Here is an 18,030-nt window from a genome sequence, read left to right as displayed (position 1 = left end):
GCTATTTAGTCCAGGGACAGTGTAGGCTCATGTCTATAGGTTCAGAGCCTGCTCAGCACAAAGAGAACCCTATGACTTGGTGTACCAAACTGCATGTGCCAGTTAGACCTGAAACCAGCTCTTTGATTTCTGGTTACTGTGCATGGACTGAGTACTCAGAGACAAACCCAGCTGAGGTCTGGCACAACCATAATTTGAGAACCATCTGTCCTGTCTTCCCATGGGGGTCTTATGTTTTGCTTTTGCGGCCACACATTGTATTAGTGTTGTAGGATAGTTCAGATTGGAATGGACCTCAGGAGGTTTCTAGTTCAACCTCCAGCTCAAAGCAGAGTCAACTCCAAGGTCAGAGGAGGCTATTCAGGGCTTTATCTAGTTTGATTTTGAACCCCCTCCCCCCAAGAATGAAGACTACACAGCCTTCTTTGTCAAACTGTTCCAATGCTTTTCCATGTTATACCCTGGTGAAGACAGCAGAGGTTTCTATGCCAACGTGAAGTAGAACTGTAAGTTTTGAAGTGGTGGCCAAGCTTCCCTGAGTAGAATACCAAAATTCTGTCCCCTCTGGCACAGGATCAAGCACTCCTAGGCCCACTTACAAGCCAGCATGTTTTTTTAAATTACTATTTTTTTGTTTATAATAAATTCTCTCTGTGGGAGAGAATTATCTCTCTCTTCACTCATTCACATCAGTCTTATTTAAGTCCATGAGATTGCTTCCCTTTTCAGCTAAATACTGCAGGTTCTTGAGGCAAACTGAATAAATGTATGGATCTTGAATGTTTCTGTGAATCCATTATTTTATTGTATTCCTTAAACTATTTTTATTCCCACTTACATGAGGGGAGAACCTGAGCTCCTGAGACTTTTCTTTTTGTTGTTGTTTTTCTTCTTTTTGTAAATGGTAATGGAAAGCAGATATGAATGTTTTCAGCAGTGTGCATTTCTGAAGTCTTAACATATTAATGAGTTGGGAAAAAGATAATTGGTGTCTGCTCCTAAGCACAGCAGATGTACAGCCTCACAGTAGCCCTCAATAAATAGTTTTTTGTGGACTGAATTAATTTGCATGTATGCCTACTTACTGGTAAGCTTCCTGTGTGAGCAGAGAAGTGGATCATCATGAAGTACTTCTTGTGGTCCAGGGCTGCAGAGTCACTTTAAAAAAGGCATTTTACCATATTTCAAATATTGTAGCTTAAAGTGATATTTCTGGAGTACCTTTGCCTACATTTTGATACCATGGATCTGTTTTTCCTTATGTACCTGTATTTGCAGTATAGGTCCTTGGCACCTCAAAGATTTTCATGTGTTCTTTGACGTTTGCGTGGCTAAAGTTGGCTTCAGCCCTCAGTTTTGTTAAAGGGGAATCAGACCATCTATTTTTGGAGCTTTGGCACTGAAATGGATTGTATCCTGTTCCTTCTTGCTGGCTGAAATTTTGTTAGCAATATTATCCAGCTCTTAGCCTGCCTCTTTGTAGAGTCATTTATCCTTGCCTCAGGAAGCCTTTTAGGGACACAATGCAGCTTCATCCCCTGACCACTAATTTTTGCTATATCAAGGCCAGCAAAGCTCTGTGACTATATAGAGGATCAAGGCACAAAGTATGTTTCCAGGAATTCCTAGTGTGTCTTAATAGCACACTCATGAATCCCCAGACTTCTGTGTCCTCTTTTAGCACCCATCTTCGATGCAGATAGGATTGCAGTACTCATCTACTCTTCAAATTATGGCCATAATATCCCCTGCAGGATCAGAAGTTTTTACTCACCTTATTCTTACATAAGTCTTATCAAGTCTGAATGCTTTTTAACCCTTTTTCTCATCCCTTTTGACAGAAGCAATAAGAGCAAGATGGTATGTAGCTGAGTGACATCCAAGATTTGCAGAAGCAAACTGGATTCTGGACCTCTGTCTTTTCAGAAAGCAATACAGCAGAAAGTCTTGGACATAAGTAATATCAAGGAATGTGCTGCTTTCCTGTGGATGAATTGAGCAGTTTTGAGCTAGACCGCTTGTATTTAAAAAATAATATTGCTTTCTTTTTGAACTCTCCAGGTTTGTGCTCTTTAGGGACATACTGTTTCAAGTGTAGATGTTTGGAGAGTGCCTCTATTTGTGTCTCAGCAGGCACTGTGTTTAAACAATCCAGCTGCTCCTTGAGAAGTAAAACCTTACAGAAAAGTTTTGTCTCAACTCTAGAACCTGTAGATAAGCATTGGTCAAATTGAAATATTTCAGATACCAGTCATATATTTTCAGTCTGGTGAAACTGTCTAGGCTTTACCAACAAGAAACCTTTTGGTGCTGGACCTTGAGCCACTAATAGAAGTCACCAGTCCAGTTTGCCAGGTTTTATCCTCGTACACGCCTCAAAGCCAATCTTAGTTTACTTAAAGTTAAGAAACATAGTTTGATTGAAATCTTGATCACAGTATCTCTTGGAAGTCTTCCATGAAGAGGCTAAGAAAATAATACCTGCAAATAAAACAACTTTCTGGAAAACCTGCTTATCCAGTCCACTTCTAGCCCTCTTTCTTAGGGCATTGTTACTTGTGAATTCAGTCTGCATCCTTCACTAAATTTAAACTTGTAGCTTCCTGTGACAATAAGGTAGCACTCTTGCAACAAAGATGTAATGTGTTGTGTTCTGGTTTGTCAGATGGGAAAACTTCCTTTTGTTGTTCATTTGAGTTCTTGGTCTCTCCTCTTCATGGTCTGCCAGCTACTGTTGTCATTGTTCCAGCACCTGTGATGAGCAGCAGTATGACAATATTGACCTGCAGCCTCTCCTGTGTCACTGGTTTGACTTGGAGAATCCTGTTGGGGCAGAGCTTGTTATACATACTGATTCTTCATCTTGCATTTGTGGTCACCTTAGCAGATAGTGGAGGTGAAAGAAAGACTTTCACAGGTGCTTAAATGATAAATGAAGGTTTCTTTCTCAGATGATCTCCTTTTCTCTGGAGAGTAATAGGCTAATGATCTTTCTCTTAACCTTTCAGTAAGGCACCTGATTCTCACTGGTGTTTCCTTTTTCTTCTTTCTGCCTTTTATCCTTAGAAGATAAAACCCACTTTCCCTCTCCTCTTCTTTCTTTATCTTTTACCAGTGGTTATGGTGATAATTAACTTACTATTAATATAGTCAGAATCCCCAGACTGTACATTCTCAAACTTATTTCTGATTCCTTAAGCTCAGAGGTGAGCTCAAGTGGCAGAAAAATGCTTTTGCTGCTCCTGAGTGAAGCACTATGAGCTCAAATAACTCCTGTGATAACAGTTATCTACAGGACCTATTGACTTGTCTTTTGTGGGAGCCTGTGAACAGTAATAAGGTGAGGTGATTCAGACCAGAGGCAAACATGCTTCTTCATGCCAGGGTGGTAAGTCAGGCCTTTCAGAAGGCTAGGGGAGAATGACACATGTGGGCTCTTCTATGCCTATTTTTGTGTCACGTTAGTAGAAGCAGCATATGTCTAAGCAAGACCTGTGCATTTGTGTTGTTGAATCCTATTACTCTACATGTGGTCTCAAACAACCTGCCAACCTTCCCTCCCATGGGAAGGGTAGCTAAATGTCTCAGTAGAATTGGTAATAGCTGTGAGATGGAGGTGGAGTTTAGGAGTTGCTTAAAAAGTAAAAAAAAAAAAACCTTCACTAAAGGACCACACCCTGCTGATGCCCTGCCAGGGTAAGTCCCTCTGCTGCTGCCTGTTAAAAGTTCACTCTTGAAGCTGGATGGTTACACAACCTTACACACTGTCAGTGTCAGGTGTTGATAGTGACTAGTCATACAGTTCAAATTGTGCAGCCAAACGTTGCAAGAAGGTTTTGTAGTAACAAGCTGCTTTTTCCCCCCACTGTATGTAGTTACTATATCAAGTTATCAAGTACTATGTTAAATAGATCTGACTCTCATTCTGTTGCTAATAAAACTCTTTTAATTCTAGATTTGGATATCAAAACATCAGGGACTGGCTGTGTGAAGATACAGAAAATAGAATGTGATAACTGCAAAATAGAAACGGAGAAGGGGACTAGTGTCTTGCAGTCAATAAAGGTACAAAGAACCCTCCCTCACTCCATCAGTGTCTTAAATGGGATTGTGTGGAATATAGTGTAAAAACTTACATACCAGTTCTGGAGATAAGTATTCTGATATTTCCAAGTGTTCCTGTGTGTATAGCACCTCACCCTTGTTTATTGCATACAATTACCTTGCAGAGTCAATAATATTGAGTCAGAAGTCCAGGGACCTTTGATGACAGGCAAAGCCAGCTGAAATAGTGACAGTAGTAAGCCTAATATCTGCCCTGCCCACCTCTCAAAAAAACCCAGAGTGGGATTTCCTGTCTAGTAGGTGAATAGTCATATTGACTCAGTTGGGACTTTTTTTCCCCTCCCCCCGTGTTTTTTAATAATTCTGATATATCAGTGCTGTTGACAAATGCTTTTGTTTAATTTTCAATCAGAGGTTACACATTACATGTCCAAAACACCTGACTGAAATATATCTGATAAATGCTTTTCTATATCATGGTCATGACCTTGCTTTTTCAGTCTTCAGGTTTGCTGACATAGGCGTTTTTAGAAATAACCAAAGTATATCTGACTTAGATGCTGTTTGGAATCAATTTCACTTGAATAATTGAGATTGTACCTGCAGGAATAGGTATAAATTCAAAAGAAAGGCTCTTCAAATAGGGTAATTCCTAAGTTGAAAGATTTTTTCATATATCAGAAATACTTAAATGTGTTTTATTTTTTACCATGGTAAGAGATAATTGTATAGCACACATATGGGAAACCAAATTTAAGAGGAAATTTAATATACAATCAAGTCAGGTCTACTCCATATTCAGTGACAACTTGTATCTTCCAGATTCTGTGTAATTTACCATATTACTCTTCAAAAGGTAAATAAAATCTACCAAAAGTTAACAGTACTGCATGTGTTCTTGCTGTCTAAAGTTTTGGTTAGAAATTAAACTGTCCTATAATAACAGCAAACAGCAGTACATGAGAAACTACATAATATGAGAAAACAAGGTAGTTTTGGCCAGCAATAGTGACAGTCATCTCTGCATGCTGTTACAAGTGTCAGGAATTTCTTGTGATGTCATAGAAGAAGGATTTTGAGGGAAGACAACTAACTGTTTTTGTGGGCATCTTTTCTCATATATAATCTAAGATGTGCAAAATGTTAAATTTTAAAAATGAGAAAGTTAGTTCTATTTTTCTTGAGGGCTGAAGTGGCAATGAAACGGTACTCTCTAAGGAACTGAAAAGAAGACTGCAGAGTCACCTGCTGGGGCTTCTGAGACTGGCTTCTTCCCAGCCACATCATGGTTGAGAGCAGTTTGGTGCTTTTTTCCTCTGTCAACTTCAAGCCTTCCTCGATTCACAAAAATTCTGTAGTGCAGCACAAGAGTTGATCTCCCTTCAGGAAATGAGCTTTACTGAACAGACTGAAGTGATACTGCCTTCCCCTGGATAGACTGAAGAACTTTTTAGTGTTACTTCACTGTCATGATGCTCACAAACCTCATTGACTAGGAAAGCAGGAGGCTCTTTCTGTACAGTAGAGATCAATGATCAATGACTCTAAATACATAAAAAATCTGGTCATGTGAGGATTATTCAAGAGCACCAGCAAACTTCATGACTGCCAATTAGCTTAACTTGCCACATACTGCAAAAAGGTGTTTGTATAACTTGTAATTCGAAAGAAACTTGCTGGGTTTTGGTATACTGAGTGGTGTCTTTACAGAAGACCTAGAGATTTGACATGTACCTTCCTCAGTCATGCAGGCTAGTAATTGAAAAGGAAAGATTACTATTCTCTGAGGTTTTTTAATGGATTTTGACTGGTGCTTTTGGTGTGGCAGGCATTATGCAGCCTGTGAGATTTGTTGAGTGTTGTTTTAATGAATTTTTTTTATTTGTTGGTTGTGGGTTTTGTAATTGACTAAAGCCCAGTTCACCCAGTCCCTTCCAAGTCTCTCAGACAACTGATAGTAGCAGTAGTTTCAAAATACATTCTAGGTCTTCTTCAGAGTATAAATTATTCCCAAATTCTTTATTGAGGGAGCACTGCTGCTTTTTTTTTTTAATGTTTTTCTCCTGCTTCTTATGGCAGTCCTTTAGCTTAGCAGAGAGAGTGGGACCAAGGAGACCCTTCAGTATTGTTTCTACGTTCAGCAATTTCTTCTGACTCCTTGACTGTGCCACTGGTAACAAGAATTTCCAGGTGTCTCACACACAGTCAGTGGAAGACCTGCCATCCTTCCTCACCACGCACGCCTGGGACTGAGCACTACTGTCCTTCCTTTCTTTGAACTGAACACATCTCTCTGGCTTTCTTTTAATGTCTGTCATGGTCTAGAAAGCCTTGTACCTCTCCTTACTCAAACCTCTCTTCCTGGCTAGGAGAAACCCTGTGACAGATGAACTGAAAGGAAGCAGCACGTGTGGAGTATTCCCACTTAATGAAAAAGTTACTTGACCATTTAACTTGCTTCCTCTCAGCAAATCCTGCTATCTGCTAGATGTCTCTATTGATACCTACCTCTGAAAACCTGGGGTTTTTTTTGAGAGGATAGAGGTAGTCTAATAATTCTGGGAGGAGAAGTTGAGAGATCTATGTTGTTATCAAAGCTTTTTCTATCCCACATATGATAGAGTAAAAAAACCACAATAATAATAGCAGAGGGAATAAGTGTGTATGTTGGGGTTTTATTTTACTCAACTAACATTAGCCACACTGCTAGGTCATTGCTATACATTAATTCTTTTAATCTTATGAGTTTCCATATTTTTCTCAAGTTATATGCTTGGAGGATTTGCTCTTTAACCAATATTCTGTTAATATGCCCAAGATAACTGCCTCAAAGGAGTGATGTCTGGCTGAAGCATCTAATTAAACTATTCTGTTTACTGTGTACTCGTGTGTTATATTTGTATAGAAGTTTAACTGAGTAGCTGAGTTGTTGGCAACTTGAAAAGATCTGAGGCACTGCTGTAGTCTCGTTAGGGGCATTGCGTTTTACTGTGGGAAAGCCTCTTAAATTAAGAGGAGAAAACAGGAGTTGAGTACACAAAGATTAAGAAACACTGTTCTAAAGTTCTTCCTGTCTTATGAAACCCCATGAAACTTCTGGTTCTTGGGATTTCATCAGAAATGTGTTGGAACAGTATGAGTCCATCTTTTCCATGTTGGACATTCATATTTTCTTTTTTATTTTAAAGCTCTTAATCTTGTTGCTGTCTGATTGCAGCTGGTTAATGCAATTTATTGTGGTTTATCCAGGCAGGTGTTTAATAATTACATGTCTTTAATATTTCTGATATGCTTGATTGTCAAGTGTAATGGGTGGTCTTCTAAATTACATACCATTGACAGGATTAATACCCTTTTCAACAGAAACTAGTATATCTGAAAATGGAGGCAGTGGTATAGGAAAATGAAGGAGAGGTGTGTGTGTGTGTGTGTAAAAATGTTTTCCCAGCATTAAGTATAAAAAATGCTGAATATTTTTTTAGTTCTGTTATTTTAGTGTTCATGGTAGTGAGCATAAGCAAAAAGCTTTGTTGAGAGCCATAGACTTCTTAAAGTTAGATTTGTTGAAGTTGCAGATTATGAATACAGTTGGATTATTTAAAACTTTATTTATTTATTTATTTACCCTTCTTACAAATGGTTGGCTTTTACTTTCAAGACCTGTAGGCTTTTTCTTTCTGAGATCAGTTTGTATGTATTTCTGTAAGTTGGGATTTTTTGTTAGTTATATGCAGCAGCTAAAAAGTGTAAGAGCTATAGCATGTCTTACTTGAAACCTAATTTATTTGTGGAAAAACTTGAGATTGTAATGCAGATCTATGCAAAATAGCTAATTTGAATTAGAATCTGGTTGGAGTTCAACACTGTACAATCTGGTTCCACTTCCAGGGCTAAGGGCCCTAGGATTCATCCACAGAACTTTATGACTATAGATACTGCAAGCATAAGTAGCTTTGTGGTGTGTTTGTGTATATACATGATTATCCTACAGATTTCTGTGACACTGTAGATTCCAGATCACTGGAACGCTCCAGTTTTCTAGTTAAAAAAACCAAACAAAACCAAAGCTAACCAAACAAACCCAACTATATTGAGAATAAAGGGTTCCTTAGCATCGTTCTCTCCCTCATGTTTCTGGTTACAAAGAAAGGTGACTTTTTGAGTATGACTACAGTGGAAATAAACAGCAGTTTTGGTAGTCACTTAAGAAGTCTTCACATTAGAAGGGATATTTGTGATCTATGGTGGTTATTGTGGCACAGCTTGAAAAACAGAGTAACTTGTCTTCTAGTTATGATTATCATAACCATATGATTTTTAAACTTCTTTTTCAGAGCCATAAAATCGATATACGAACAAATGGTGGCAAAGTAATTGGTCTTGGAACACTTTATGGAAATACAGATATTCGTGCAACAGAGAAGGGTGTAAGTAAGAAGTAAAACTTTCTCTTCAGTTGCTTGATCAACTTGTCTGTTCTAAGATGACTAAATTTTGAAGAATGTGCTGAGGAATATTTGATGACCCTCATTGGCTGATTGTCATTTCACTGCTAACATGCATTTGTCTGTGTAATCATACTGCCTTATCTTATGCTGGATTTGGATCAGTAGACAGTCTCCACAGAAAGAGCAGTAATAAGCATGTGATCATTCCATCAGTGCAGGGATTGTGCTCGCTGATAGAGCTCATTGGCTTTAATTTTGTGGACCCTCACAGCAGTCTTAAACTTTTTACTTTGGTGATATCTAAACACCTGGATTCTGCAACAGGCCCACAAGTTTGTATCTCATGAATAGTGACTTGATATTTGTACCTGCTGTACACTTTCAGCATTGTATGGTTGAAAGAATTAAAGAGTGGAGCGTTTTGTATATTTCTTTGCAGCTGAGGAAATATAATTACATGTAATATTGTTACAAGGTACAGGGAGAAGGATGAACAGGAAAACGATTTCATAGAGACATAGCTTACAGTTTTCAGCAGGTGGCAGCATGAGACAAACCACATGCTACTCTATTCTGGTTTTGTTTCTTGCCTTAAGTAGTCAATTATCTATTATTTAAAATAATTTAGAGCTTGGCTCCCTTACATAGTACTAAAGATCTCACATCTAGTTTTTAGGCTCAGTTTGAGTGTCTAGATATCGTAATGTGCATGAACTGGATGCATTAGGATTAATTGGATCTGAAACATTGATACATGCACATGCAGAATCAAGCCAAGTGTGAAAGTAGCTTGGATGCATGCAATAATCTGTCAGAATCAGTAGGTACCAGTAGCACTGGGAAGAATGAGAAAGAGTGCAGGTAGCTCTCCCTAGCCAAGGGTAGAACTGAGACCAAGACACTAAGTTCTAGGAGTCCAAAACAGCCTCTGTGACGGCTGCTTGGCGCTGTCGTGCACTTCACAGATTGGTTGCTGAGATCATACCTGCACTTACACAGAAGCCAGCTGTTCTTAGCATCCTCCTGTAAACTGAGCAATTTGGCATTGGATTTTACAGAAACTGTCAACGTTAAATTACCTGCATTTCTTTGTAGTGGATGCTAGCCTGCCTTTTATGTACAAAAGAGCCCAGGGGCTGCTGTAGCTGTACTATTGGTACTTCTTATGAACATCTTCATCCCAGCAGGGCCTGCCAGCATAAAGCAGAGTGGCTAAGTTCTGACTGAGACCTGCTCTGTTTATGCCACTGTTGGACTGTTCAGTGCTGACTGGCAGTTGGGACTATTACTAGTTAGTGGAGTTAGGATCCATCCTAAACCACTAGCAACCAGAGAGGGTGGAGAGGGCAGCAGTAGTTCACCTTTTTTTTCTTGATGTGCCATCCATCTTCCTGCAGAGGGCTTCTGTTGGAAGGATCCAAAAACTAGAATCCTTGCTTTTTGCTAGTGGATAAGATTGAGTACAATGTAGGAAGTGCTTTGCTGTGCATTCATGCTGCTTGCAGCAGACTAGCATCTTTAAGTCAGAGTTGTGCTGCTTAGTAATTAATCTCAAACTAGTTTGTTACACTAGTGCAATCCATGGAGTTCATTTCAAATAGAATCTTGCTAGTGTTGATTAAAGCAAGTGGATGGTAGAAAAATAATTAGATCTCTATCTATGTGAAAATACAGCTCATGAAAATTAGAAATGTAATTAAGCGTGGTTTACTTTGCATCTTTAAATGCTGTTTAAAAATATTTTTTTTCAGATACACTCTCCTGTAAACCAAACTTCATGCAGTTGAAGCGCTTCTTTGTGATTATAAATTTTTATATAGTCTTCATATTGCTAGGAGTAACCCTCACAGTTCTAAAGCTGTAGTAACTTGAGGGAAGTGAGTAATTGTAAAAAGAATGTACAGCTATGGAAGAATATTTTGTGTTGTTATTGTGAACTTCTCATTAACAAACTTTGCTTTGTAGTTAGACAGTGTGAGATTTCTTTTCTCAACTGGCCACTTCTGGTAATAATCAGTCAACCTTGTGTCTTCTGTGTTTGTATGAGATGTTTCTACCATCAGTTGTAGTCATCATTATGTAATTATGTAATTATGGCTCTGTCAGCATTTCCAGCCCCCTCTTGGAGGTGGGGAGGGAAAGGATGTGGTAAAAGAAACTAAGCACTTGAGAAACAGAGACTACTTTTAAGGGGGAAAATGGAGAATACACTAAAAATATTTGAGCAAAGGTAGCACAAAAAGAAGGAGGAAGAAGAGGAATATGTGGGATAGGAGTTGTTTATGTTCCCTTTAAACATAGCATGGTGTTAATTTTCATCTTTAAAATATGTTCAGGTGCAAAAACAGTCTGATTTATGAAGACACTGAGACTTTTTTTTCTTTAAAGGATAAGAAGAGTCTCAGTAAATGCAGCTCCCAAGGCTCTACTCTGAATGGAAGGAATTTTTCAGAGAATCTGGTGGTTCAGTGGACAAAAATAATCAAATTTGTTTGACTGGAGAGTCATTAGCTAATCTGTATCATGGGGACTTTTCTATAACACTGATTTAGCAGAGCCAAAGATCTATGTTCTGCCAAAAATTAATAAACATTAAGGAATTTGGGGTTGAAAACATATTTAGTCTTGGCAAAAAGCAATCCTTTTTTCTTTTTTTTCCTTGTGCTCTCCTTATCTAGAATAATTTAGTCTTTTTCTTGAGCAGTCTGACTTCCCCCTTTCCCAGATGTGGATTATTCTGAAACAAATGTTCATTGTATTGGTAGTTTTTGTGTTATTTTTCGTACTAGCTAGCTGACTCAGTACTTCTTTTTATCATGTGCTGGGACAAGTCTTTCTATTGCTGGTGAATAAGATGAGCTGGTATGTGAGCTTGTTTTTAATAAAATACTTAATAATATTAAGATAAATATCTAAATAGAGTCAAAACTTGCATGCTGTAGCAACAGATGCAGCTTTTTTTGGCTTTTCTTTTCCTATGCAGGAATACAACAAGGCAGAGAGTTTGCACCTAAACTATGCAGTTATTTTTTATTCTTTCCCCTGCTAAAGTATGCCTCGCTTTATTTTCATTGTGCTGATAGCATGATGGCCCTGCTAGAGCTGGAAGGGTTCTTTGCAAGTTATTTGACTCTATTAAGAACAGGTTTAGCTCATAGAGCCTAAAATGACAGAGGCTTTTCTTGTCGCTTCGGCCACGTGCCACAGCAGGTTTACCCTTTATCATCCTGGGTGAGGGAGCAGCAGAGTACTCTGAGAAACATTCCTAGGACACATAGTAACGTAAACTTAAGGTTAGCTAAAGTCTCTGCTTGTTAGAGTTTTGTTAGAAGCACTGTGGAAGATTGATAAGCTGAATTGCTGGCCCTTTCCGTAATGACAAATTATACCTTAATATCATTGGTTTGTCCATGGTTAATGCTTAGATGCTGTAGCACAGATCTAAGCAGCATCGCCTGCAGAGATTGTAGATACTGTCGTGCATCTTGAATTCTAGCTCAGCACTTTGATTATCAGATTTTCTTAAAGATTAATGTATCTTGTTAGGTTCTTAGAAGACCTACTTTGTAGCATCAAATCAAAAGTCTTAAGACAACAGTCCATTTTGTAATGACTGAAGAGCTAAAGATGGCATAAAGGTCAATAGGTATGGATTGGTAAACTCACAGTGTAATTTGACTGTCATATAGTATGTACCAAACCAGCCTCTTTAGCTCCTTGGGACACAAGACAAGATGGAGCTTGTGCAACACAATTCCAGTTTGTGAGAATACCTCTTCATCCATAGCATATTTTTTATGTAACGTAACACTGAAAGGGTCAGCAGACACATTTTTTTTGTATTAACTTTTTTCCACAAGATGAAAAGGGTAAAATGATAAAGTGGGTTTAAAGGTAAATTGACATAAAGCACAGTTTGATCTAGAAAGCCATGTATCATTTCATATGATGAATAAGGATTTTGTTGAGTCCACTGAAAATCCACATAAGCAAAATAAAACAAATTGAATGGGGTTAAGTATGAACTATTGCCTGATTCCATAAAAAGTCAATTTAACTGAGGGAGAATAGAATTAAATTCATCTGGTAGTTGCACAAGAATGTGATTTGCTTCTTTTTTGTCCAAATACACACAGGTTATGTCAAACGTCTTGTCACTTGTATGGAGATAATGTCATCACCTTTTATTCTCCAAATCTATCCATCGTGTAGCTTTTCAAATCTTATGCTTTCTCTCAATCTCTATGGAAAATAAATAGAAATGGAGATCTTATATAACCTTTTTCAAGGCTTTGTACAGCTTGGGGCTTAAGTCCAAGAATAGTGGCCTGAATAACTGAGGTAACATAAACAATTACACTGAGAGAAAGAGCTGCTGTGGCTCTTTTGCAAACCTTCACCAAAGCTATGTCTACAAAGTGAGCCAGTTAAAAGTCCCTATAAGTAGCTGTATGAACAAAGATAGTGCATGTTTCAGTATATGGTAGCAGAAAACTGATTACCAATGCTTTTAAGTGTCATAATGCTGTATGAATGTTAAGTCTTCATTATTAGAGCTGGTTTTTTATTATCTTTCAAAATGAAATGTTTTGGGTTTTAAAAAACAATTTTTTCTTTCATTTGTCTGTGAGTGCTTGGGTTCTTCACCTGTATGATGGATGTAATAATTCATAGGAATGTTGCAAAGGGTCATTAACTTGTTGGCTAGAATTCTTGGATGGAAAGGTTTTTTGTTTTGTCTTGTGTAGCTTTTAGCTAAGAACTTGATTCCATTTGTTCTGCACCAACAACTGCTTTCCATTTGTTTTGCCTCTTCATATGTTGTTTCCTTCTGCCTTTTCAAACTGTGATGACAGGTTTTCCATTATGTTTATTTAAGTTTATTTCTTATAGAGTGTGAATATAGAAAAGCTGCAGGGGACATCCATCAACATATCTACTGAGGATGGGCTGCTGAAAACTAAGTATCTTTATGCAGAATCATCATGTCTGTCTTCAGTAGCTGGCGATATTCTGCTGGGAAGTATTCATGGTAAGTAGGAAATACTGTCACAAATTTAGCTGCTTTGAAGTTGTTTGTAATGTTTGCAGTAACAAATAGACCATCACTAAACCAGTAATGGTTTTAAACTGAGAGAGGGGAGATTTAGGTTAGATATTAGGAATAAATTCTTCACTATAAGGGTGGTGAGGAACTGGAATGGGTTGCCCAGGGAGGTTGTTGATGCCCCATCCTTGGAGGGTTTTAAGGCCAGGTTGGACTAGTTTTTGTGCAACCTGGTCTAGTGGTAGGGTTCCTTGCTCATGACAGGGGGTTGGAACTTGATGATCTTTAAGGTCCCTTCCAACCTTAACGATTCTATGATTCTAAACCAACTGTGCACAGTAAATGAACAAAACAGTTCTGCATTTATTAGACTGAATTGATGGGAATTGACTTACCATAGAGCATATTGTGTTTACTTTTAGAAACATTTTTATAAGCACACTTGTGAAATAACAAAAGTTGTATATTATTGGAAAGACACATGCTAAGGATGTTAAAATATTTTTAAATTGAGCAATGGAAATTATACTAGAAGTAGTAAAGAGGTTTCTCTTCCCTTCTCTCCACCCTTTATTTACTTCATAGAAGTAACTCTTACAGCATCTTCTAAGGACTATGGTAGAACTCAGTTGTATTTTACAGTTTTTAGCAAAAAGGGTCTGTGTTTGTGCTAGCACCCTGTACTGATAGACTGGTGACAGTTTGTATTCTTTGACTGGGGGAAAGAGGTCTCAGAACCACCCCCTGTTTACTGACCTTCATCTAGATCTAAAAGTAATGAACTTGAGTGTCATTTATATAAACAGTAGTCAGGCTTGCAATCTGGTGTGGTTTTCTAATTAAACAAAATTCCCACTTAATTGTGACTGTGCTCTAATATGTTTGTGGTGACTTAGTAAATATTAAGTAAAACAAACTGGAGGATGTACAAGCAGTTAAAAATTAATTTGGGTAGGTCAGAGTTCCAGATTTCCATCTATGTCTTATAAGCAATTTGCTGGAATTTTTCAGCAAATTTGTGTTGTTATCTTGCTTCAGAAATAACTCTTGTTTATTCCTTAAAGGAGCAACTCCTTTGTCCATTTATATTAAATTAAGACTGGCTTCTAAACCTGTTAGGTCAAGTTAACCTTCAACATGCATAGGCAAAAATAAGATAATTTTTTTCTTCTTGTTGTTATAGTATTTTTTCTATTCTGGGGACTGTAGTGTTGCTGGTACTTCTGTCTGATAAGCTGTTTTCTTCTGGTTCTTTTTTTTTTTTCCTAGCTTCAACCAGATATAATCATATTGTGATATGATCAGTTTGTGTGTTCATCCCTCTGTGCACATCCAAAAATTTATTTTTGTTTTCATGGTACAGAAGTGAAATAACTGCTGTAGTGAGTTACTGACTCCTTTAGTAATGTCTCATTGTCATGTAGCTGAGCAATACTGTGAAAACAAACAGAATTGTATCTAAATTATACAGACATTTCTTACCTTACTTCAAGGTTATTTTCATGAGCTCTCTACTAAATGGGTCTGGAATGCCTAACATCGTTTTAGCAGTTTCTTTTAAAAACAATTGCACATTAGCATTTGCTTGGTACTTCTAGTCTGTTTTATTTTTTTTTAATATTTTCTGCAAAGTGTCATGCTCCTCAATCGTGTTTTAATAGCAAAAGCAAATACTTTAAAAGTCTTTTAAATTATTATATTGCATGGAGGTATACACATATCTTACCAGAAAATATAAACTCAGGTTATAGTTCTATGTTAGAAAAAAATTGATTACTTTCCCTTGAGTCTTTGCTTATGAGGAAGCTCAATGTTAGTAGTCGTTTTGTAAATGCTTGGACAGATTGTTTCTTGCAGTTAAGGTCACTATTTCCCTATAGCTGGCAGTTTGCCAGTATGTATATTTGGCATAAAATCAGCAGATCTGTGCACAAAACTGAGCTAGAGTTCATTGCTTTTGCACTGAGAACTTTGAAGGCAAGGCAACACAAACTTTACAAACCTGCCTGAGACCCGTTTTGTGTTTGAAACTTGGCCTGTACAATTCCATCACTGTCAGTGTCCAAGCTTGAGTGTAAATTTGGCTCACCAAGGCCTTGAATGGAATCAAAATTCGGACCTGAAAGAGTAAAACTGACTCTATGTAGAAACAGAATCACTTCATTTTAGACTTCATAGTGTTGCACTACAAATCTGAAGTCAGTTGGATGAAATAATCAAACTAGCAATGACCTCTAGTCAGGTCTTTCTATATTTGCCCTTGACTTGTCAAAAAAATATGTGAACAGCTTAAAAATAGTAAGTTAAGTGTTGGCCTTTGTGGAACAACTGCATGACCAAAAGTGTGCTTCTGTGCACTGCCTGTAGACACTGCAGGTGGCAACATGGCAGGACATTCCTGTCTGCTTTAAAAGCAACTTTTGTTCTAGCTAATTGTTTGAAGTGAGCCTGTCACAGCAATATGTTTACATTATGCAATATTAGTTGTATCTACCATACAAGTTTGTAGTTAATAGGGGTTTGATTTCTAAACGTTTATTATTTTTCAAGGGCCTGAAAATAGAAAAAGAAAACCCCAGAAAAACAAAGAACAAAATCCTCAAGTCCCAGGGGCTATATTCAGACAGGAATAATAGCTTCAGCTCCTTGCGAGTTGCTAGCTGACAAAACTCTAGTCTTTCTTGTAGGTTGTACCAAAGTAAGTGCTAGTCGTGATAAAATGTAGAAAAGGATGGTATAATTATGGTGTGCCTTTTAAAAACATCAAACAGTAAAGCCAAATGTCTTCCAAGTTCATTGAAATATGGTTTTGTTTTGGCTCTGATTTTCAGAACCCTTAAGTATTCTGTACAGTATGTGCTTGATTTAAGTCTCTTGATGATAGGCTACTTCTCTAGCTTCCAGCCTACAGACCACTAAGAAAAACACTACAGGTCATACCCAGTGGAATGCATTCTGCCCTAATGATTGTTTACTACTGTGTAATTACAGAAGACAAGAGCAGAACTTGATCCATTTGCAATTTTTAAAGGCCTCTGCCAAAAGGTCTGAAAATTGTTGTGAATACTGTGTATTACTAAATGGACTCAATTAATATAATCAACCTTATTTTTCCATCTGTTATCCTTCTGGGAGGATAAAAGAGTGGCAAGAATGACATGCTGTGGTTTAGTTTTTAATTTAAATAATTTTTTGTGAGGCAGTTACACATGTGTAACATACATGGAACTATGGGAGTTTCTACCAACTTTGTTAGATTGTTAATAGTATAGAAGGCTTTTCTGTTCTGAGGTACCTCTGTCCTCCTTCCAGATCCCCTTGATCCAAGAGGTAAAAGGAAAGAGTATAAATTTTGAGATTTTAAGGCAAAAAACTAATGCCTGTTGAAAGTAATGCAAGTTCAGTAGGAGTCCACTCTGCGTCTTGTGTGCTCTTTTGTTTGATGTTCCCCAGTTTGTCCAACACACGCAGATGTCAGTCAAGTCAATGAAAAGCATTGACAATGGGTTGTCATGCACGTAAGAATGAGTTTGGAGGCAGTATGTTGAGTTAATCCAGAAATTAGTCTTTGAGAACAAAGCAGAACATTACCTCCAAGGGGGGCATGTATGTATAAAAAAGGGGAAAATAGTAACTGTTGGTGTTACTCATCCTGTTAAAGCTACTTAAATAATTTATAGTGCTGTTGCAGACATCAGAGCAATTAAAAAACAAAAAAGGCCCGAAACAAACTAAGAAAACATTATTCTTTTAGCCTCACAATGCCTCTCTCCCTAACACCCAGTCTGTGTCTTTAAGCTTTGCTGAGTAATTTTCCTGTCTGGAATCACTTCATTGTTACCCATGTGTTGAGATTTTTATTTATAAAGCAATAATATTCAAACAATGTAATTAGTTGGTTCTTTTTTGCTTTTATATGCAAATAAGATATACTACTGTGACTATAATGCCCTTGCATAGGATCACATTACTTTAGCCTTTGCTATGATTTCAGAAACCAGTTAAATAATATGCTTTTAACGTTTTTTTCCCACTTTTCCCACTAGGTAACACCAGCCTTCAGACCAAAACAGGCAGTATCACAGTAGGTAGGTTCTAACTTCTGAGAACTTTTTCTTACTCTTCCCTTTGCTATTCTAAAAGCTAAATGTCCACAAGGAAAGTAAAAAGGAGGTATTTCCTCACAGATGTTCTGCCTTCTTCTTTTCAGGACTAGCAGGGATAGCCCTGTAGCTGCAGGAGATCCTGTCCCAGCCTGGCTGTCACCTTTGGCAGCAGGGCAGGGCACCTTCTGCCTTGTGCAGCACCAGACTGCAGGGCTTTGCACGGGTTGGGCTGAGGTGTTGTCTTGTAGATTGAGATGGGATGAAAGGACATGAGAAAAGACTAAGCGTTCATCCCATGCCTCTAACCTAGTTCTCTGTCTTACATTTGTTGATACTAATAATTAGCTATGTTTAATTTTTATTA

At 37.7% G+C, this 18,030-nt stretch overlaps 1 protein-coding gene across 1 annotated transcript in view; it reads left to right on the top strand.

Moving 5' to 3' along the window:
- Positions 1-18,030, top strand: part of FAM185A (family with sequence similarity 185 member A) — a 39,867-nt gene that overhangs the window by 4,205 nt on the left and 17,632 nt on the right. The window contains exons 2-5 of the mRNA XM_051614010.1: positions 3,956-4,065; positions 8,400-8,492; positions 13,407-13,545; positions 17,607-17,648. Coding sequence (XP_051469970.1) covers positions 3,956-4,065; positions 8,400-8,492; positions 13,407-13,545; positions 17,607-17,648 — 384 coding nt within the window. The remainder of the gene's footprint in view (positions 1-3,955; positions 4,066-8,399; positions 8,493-13,406; positions 13,546-17,606; positions 17,649-18,030) is intronic.

Source organism: Apus apus, chromosome 1 (genome assembly GCF_020740795.1).
Source record: "Apus apus isolate bApuApu2 chromosome 1, bApuApu2.pri.cur, whole genome shotgun sequence".
In the NCBI taxonomy this organism is placed as follows: domain Eukaryota; kingdom Metazoa; phylum Chordata; class Aves; order Apodiformes; family Apodidae; genus Apus; species Apus apus.
The sequence above is the reverse complement of the archived record's forward strand: the minus strand, read 5'-3'. Positions and strand labels throughout refer to the sequence as shown.